A 6,000-nucleotide genomic window follows, 5' to 3' on the forward strand; every position below is an offset into this window, starting at 1 on the left:
TTTCGTTTGTATTCTTGTATGGATTTTTGCTTTGTTAACATACAAAAATTGGAGCACATTACACACCTACAAAGACTTTGTAACCAAAAATATTCTAAACTCATAAAAAATTTCATCAATACAAAATAAAGCCACATGATCTTCGTCCATTAGTATTGAATTATTACTTATATGGATTTCATTACAACTTCCTTTTAACTTTTAAAATTGGTTCATAAAGTATTCGTATTGTATTGTATTGTTTAAGAGCTAATAGATTTTTTAAAAAACCTTTAAATGCTCTGTGAACTTTTGTGCATAGTTACAATTTATCAATTATATAAACAGCATTCATTGATAATTGATAAGGTATTCAAAACAAAAACAGAAAAAAAAATTGAATGAGTCACACATCCTTGCTTTAAATAAATATGAAAATAAAATTGTGGCAAACATTTCCTGATTTTCCCACTGAATAAGAAATGAAAAAAGCAAAACCACATATTTTGGTTGTTCAACCAGTTTTCAGTCATAGTGATTTTGTGTAGGTATGAAATTGAAACCATATAAATAACAAGATACTGCCATCTTTGTGTAATATCATTTGAGAGTGGTGCTGGTTCTGTTTCCATTTTTACCTTGAACTAGTTCCCTTTGTCTCACATTATTCTTAATCAGATGTGAGTCAAAAGTACTGCAGGCACTGATTTATAATAAACTTATGTATTTATCTGATCTGTATACTTTGTATAAACTTGTGTATCATTGCTTCTTACAATGTTGTTAGTCCTTTAATCTTTTACCCCTTTATGCGACTCTCTGCCTTATTTCGAGAATTAGACGCCATACTTTAGCTCAGATGCTTACTGTGATCATTTACTGAGAGGTAGGAATAAGAGACATTTAATTGTTTATATTTTCAATGCGAAAATGTGCAAGGATCATTAAATTCAAAATCTTAACAGATCAATCATGATTGTTATTTTCTTTAATTGTGATAATAGAGTATTCTCTGAAGAGGAAACAAAAGAGGAAAATACGAAAGAGAAGAAAAAGAAAAAGAAAGAAAGGATTTCAAATGCCAGTGGTGGTAAGTTAATTGATTTACTATTTACATGACATAAAAATAAGGGACCTCTTATATTTTGAATTGTGCAGCTCAAAAGCTAAGGAATTTCCTCACCATAATGCCATGATCTTACCAAATGTAGCACATGTCATCATTATTTGTCATTGTGCCTAAGGAAATAAGTTGCAATGTGAAAAACTTCAGAGATTTTGTTAATTTTAGTCGAGGCTTTTGTATAGAAAATGAGTTCTTATCAAAATTCAAACGTTTTTCTACATACTGATGACATTTCTCGAATATTGCGCACATATGATTTTTTAAGCATTTTTAATGCAATAATTTCTAACTTTTTAATACAGTCACAGTCGTGAAAAAAAATTGACTGATTTGTGTAGTAGTGTTGTGAAGTTCAAGAAATTTGAGTTGTTTGGGATTATCGTTTATGCTGTCAGTGGGATTTCTAAATGAGGTTGGGCCTATTTGAAATGTCACCAAAAACTTCTGCATAACTTTTGAACTAATTGCCCTATCTGGTTGATTGTGTTATCAAAAGTCTTATAATTATATGTACTTTCCATACCAGGTAATATATTCCATGTACTTATGATTTGAAAGATCGATTTGGAGTAGCTACTCTTAACTCAATCATTTCCAAGAGCGACACACAGAGAATGATTGTGAAAATATCTGTTGCATGTGCTCTTCAACACAAAATGGTGATTTAAAAGTAATGCTATTTGTTTTTATTTCTGTTCAGGAATCATGAACCATGCAATCGGAAAATATGTGAAATATTTTAATCAGCTGTATAAAACCTTTTGAACCATATGGCTTGATTTGAGTTTTCTTTCATTTTATTTTGTTATTGAGAATATCATTCATTTTTATGTAACCTTTTCAAACCACATTGTTGTAAACATTGTGTTACTGGATTATGACACAACTGGTCCCAATGCATCATCATCATCCATCGTGGCTTGTACTCTTGAGCACGTTGCTGGTCAGCTGTCTCCGCGTATCTCTGCAGTGCGCATGAAGTCTGCAGTGTTGGCCATTTTAGGTTATTCAAATATGTCATTCTCTTTCTTCCTCTAGTTCTCTTTCCTTTGATCATCCCAGATGTTACCAACTTTTCTATTCTGTCTCTCCTCCACACATGTCCCAGAAACCGTAACTGCCTCTTTCTGATGGCATCTATCAGTATTCTTCCTTTTCTTACCTTGGCCAGCACTTCCTCGTTTATATACTTGTCTGTCCATGATAACCTCAACGTTCTTCTTTACATCAGTGATGATACTTTTCCGCGGATCCGCGGAAATCCGCTGTTTTCTTTCCTTTCCTCGGTTTTCCTCCTCAGATCCTCGATCCGCGGATATTTCCTTCATTTCCTCCTTTTACTTTTTTTTAATATAATAAATCTTTAAAAAATACCTCCTTTTAAAAAAAAAAAAATATATATATAAAAAATGTCCTCCTTTTACTGGACTCCGGGCGTTTTGAAATTGTACTCAAAAGAAGTCATCCTGCCTACTTTCCTGTGGTGCAAGAATGTTCTAGGTGAGTTTTCCGTTTTTCCGAGACTTTTCCTCCTTTTTGACTTTTTGTGAGTATCATCACTGTTACATCCACATCTCAAATGCCTCTAACATACTAGTATATTCTTTGTCAAGTGTCCACATTTCACAACTGTATAAAGGGAACATATAACATGCATACCTGATACTTTAAAGGGAAATGGGAGGGCTATAAAGATTTCACAGGAACGTAGAGATGAAATGTGTCTTTTAACCATAATTTTTTTAAAATCCTGCATTTGAAAGTGTTTTTAATAACAAACTTAAGTTATAAAAAAGATGTAATTTACATTACATTTGAGCGAAAACATTTAAAAGGTTGATAAAAGTTCTTGCTGGGAGATGAGAATAAATGTGTGAAAGCTTTAATCACTTTTTGTTTAATGTCTGAAATAACGGACGAAATTCTTTAAAATAACAGAGTAATTGCTAGTGATCCATAAGATGACCAGGTAAACAACTAGGTGCATTAATGTCGACCAAGACCAACAAGAGAATCGTGATTAAATCCTAATACTTTGGTCCATTCTTATTGTCAACATGTTGAGCAATATTTTGTCTTGGATAGGGTCATTTGATCTCACATGGTGGGTGGAGAAGTCACTCTGCTGTGCCTTCTATTCGTTATATCTGTTTTTCATTCCCACATTTTTCTCGTCTTTGTTCTGGATTGACATTGCTCAGTTTTATCCTCGTCCTGGTCGGGATATATGAGAGAGAGGCAATTAAATTAGTTCCTTTTATTTGAGAGGTGATGTGTTTTCCTTGTTTACCATCTCTATGCTGTGTACATAAAAGTTTTTAGTTTTAAAATAAAAATGTACTTTTTAAACATTTTAGTGTATCCTCCATAGCTGTGAAAGTATGCAGAAATTGACAAAATATCATAAGATAAGGAAATCTATGCGGCTGATTGAGTCCTTGGAGAAGGCTCTTTACTCACAAAAGTGAGTGGAGCAGGCACTTATGTTGGTAACAACAAGATATGAAGTGAGTAGAAAAGTGCCAGAAGACAATAGAGAATAAAAAAATTTTTCGCGGCGATGGTGGGGTTTGAACCTGCGACCTTATTGGTACGACAACTCCGCCTGGCAGGTGAGAGCGTGGCTCTACCGTGTGAGCTATCCACGAATACAAAAAATATTCGTTTCAAACCCAAGTCATATTTCTAGAGCCCTCTCTCACCCACTTCTAGGAGATCGCAGGCTCGCTCGCGCACAACCATCGCGAAGTTATTTTTGACCAGCAGTTAAGCTTTATAGCCAATATTCTCAACACAAACATATAACATAGAAACGATTGAGACATTGAGTATGCTCCGGTATATGGGGTGAATTTTTAATTCAGAAAAGTGAGTGGAGCAGGCACTTATGTTGGTAACAACAAGATATGAAGTGAGTAGAAAAGTGCCAGAAGACAATAGAGAATAAAAAAAATTTTCGCGGCGGTGGTGGGGTTTGAACCTGCGACCTTATTGGTACGACAACTCCGCCTGGCAGGTGAGAGCGTGGCTCTACCGTGTGAGCTATCCACGAATACAAAAAATATTCGTTTCAAACCCAAGTCATATTTCTAGAGCCCTCTCTCACCCACTTCTAGGAGATCGCAGGCTCGCTCGCGCACAACCATCGCGAAGTTATTTTTGACCAGCAGTTAAGCTTTATAGCCAATATTCTCAACACAAACATATAACATAGAAACGATTGAGACATTGAGTATGCTCCGGTATATGGGGTGAATTTTTAATTCAGAAAAGTGAGTGGAGCAGGCACTTATGTTGGTAACAACAAGATATGAAGTGAGTAGAAAAGTGCCAGAAGACAATAGAGAATAAAAAAATTTTTTTCGCGGCGGTGGTGGGGTTTGAACCTGCGACCTTATTGGTACGACAACTCCGCCTGGCAGGTGAGAGCGTGGCTCTACCGTGTGAGCTATCCACGAATACAAAAAATATTCGTTTCAAACCCAAGTCATATTTCTAGAGCCCTCTCTCACCCACTTCTAGGAGATCGCAGGCTCGCTCGCGCACAACCATCGCGAAGTTATTTTTGACCAGCAGTTAAGCTTTATAGCCAATATTCTCAACACAAACATATAACATAGAAACGATTGAGACATTGAGTATGCTCCGGTATATGGGGTGAATTTTTAATTCAGAAAAGTGAGTGGAGCAGGCACTTATGTTGGTAACAACAAGATATGAAGTGAGTAGAAAAGTGCCAGAAGACAATAGAGAATAAAAAAAAATTTTTCGCGGCGGTGGTGGGGTTTGAACCTGCGACCTTATTGGTACGACAACTCCGCCTGGCAGGTGAGAGCGTGGCTCTACCGTGTGAGCTATCCACGAATACAAAAAATATTCGTTTCAAACCCAAGTCATATTTCTAGAGCCCTCTCTCACCCACTTCTAGGAGATCGCAGGCTCGCTCGCGCACAACCATCGCGAAGTTATTTTTGACCAGCAGTTAAGCTTTATAGCCAATATTCTCAACACAAACATATAACATAGAAACGATTGAGACATTGAGTATGCTCCGGTATATGGGGTGAATTTTTAATTCAGAAAAGTGAGTGGAGCAGGCACTTATGTTGGTAACAACAAGATATGAAGTGAGTAGAAAAGTGCCAGAAGACAATAGAGAATAAAAAATTTTTTCGCGGCGGTGGTGGGGTTTGAACCTGCGACCTTATTGGTACGACAACTCCGCCTGGCAGGTGAGAGCGTGGCTCTACCGTGTGAGCTATCCACGAATACAAAAAATATCGTTTCAAACCCAAGTCATATTTCTAGAGCCCTCTCTCACCCACTTCTAGGAGATCGCAGGCTCGCTCGCGCACAACCATCGCGAAGTTATTTTTGACCAGCAGTTAAGCTTTATAGCCAATATTCTCAACACAAACATATAACATAGAAACGATTGAGACATTGAGTATGCTCCGGTATATGGGGTGATTTTTAATTCAGAAAAGTGAGTGGAGCAGGCACTTATGTTGGTAACAACAAGATATGAAGTGAGTAGAAAAGTGCCAGAAGACAATAGAGAATAAAAAATAATAAGTGGGTGAGAGAGGGCTCTAGAAATATGACTTGGGTTTGAAACGAATATTTTTTGTATTCGTGGATAGCTCACACGGTAGAGCCACGCTCTCACCTGCCAGGCGGAGTTGTCGTACCAATAAGGTCGCAGGTTCAAACCCCACCACCGCCGCGAAAATTTTTTTTATTCTCTATTGTCTTCTGGCACTTTTCTACTCACTTCATATCTTGTTGCTCTTTACTCACATTGTCTCACTGTAGTCAGGTGTAAAATGAGTACCTGGCCGTTAACAGCGTTGTCTCTGTCCCAAAAAATTGTAATTTTGCTTAACAGGTGTCGT

General features: G+C 36.9%; 1 protein-coding gene across 1 annotated transcript in view; it reads left to right on the plus strand.

Moving 5' to 3' along the window:
- Window positions 1–6,000, plus strand: part of LOC144980959 (uncharacterized) — a 57,913-nt gene that overhangs the window by 27,466 nt on the left and 24,447 nt on the right. Inside the window, exon 5 of the mRNA XM_078928971.1 lies at window positions 984–1,069. Within this exon, the coding sequence (XP_078785097.1) occupies window positions 984–1,069 (86 nt within the window). The remainder of the gene's footprint in view (window positions 1–983; window positions 1,070–6,000) is intronic.

This window comes from Berghia stephanieae, chromosome 10, assembly GCF_034508935.2.
Source record: "Berghia stephanieae isolate SIO BIC M18660-M18661 chromosome 10, UCSD_Bste_1.3, whole genome shotgun sequence".
In the NCBI taxonomy this organism is placed as follows: domain Eukaryota; kingdom Metazoa; phylum Mollusca; class Gastropoda; order Nudibranchia; family Aeolidiidae; genus Berghia; species Berghia stephanieae.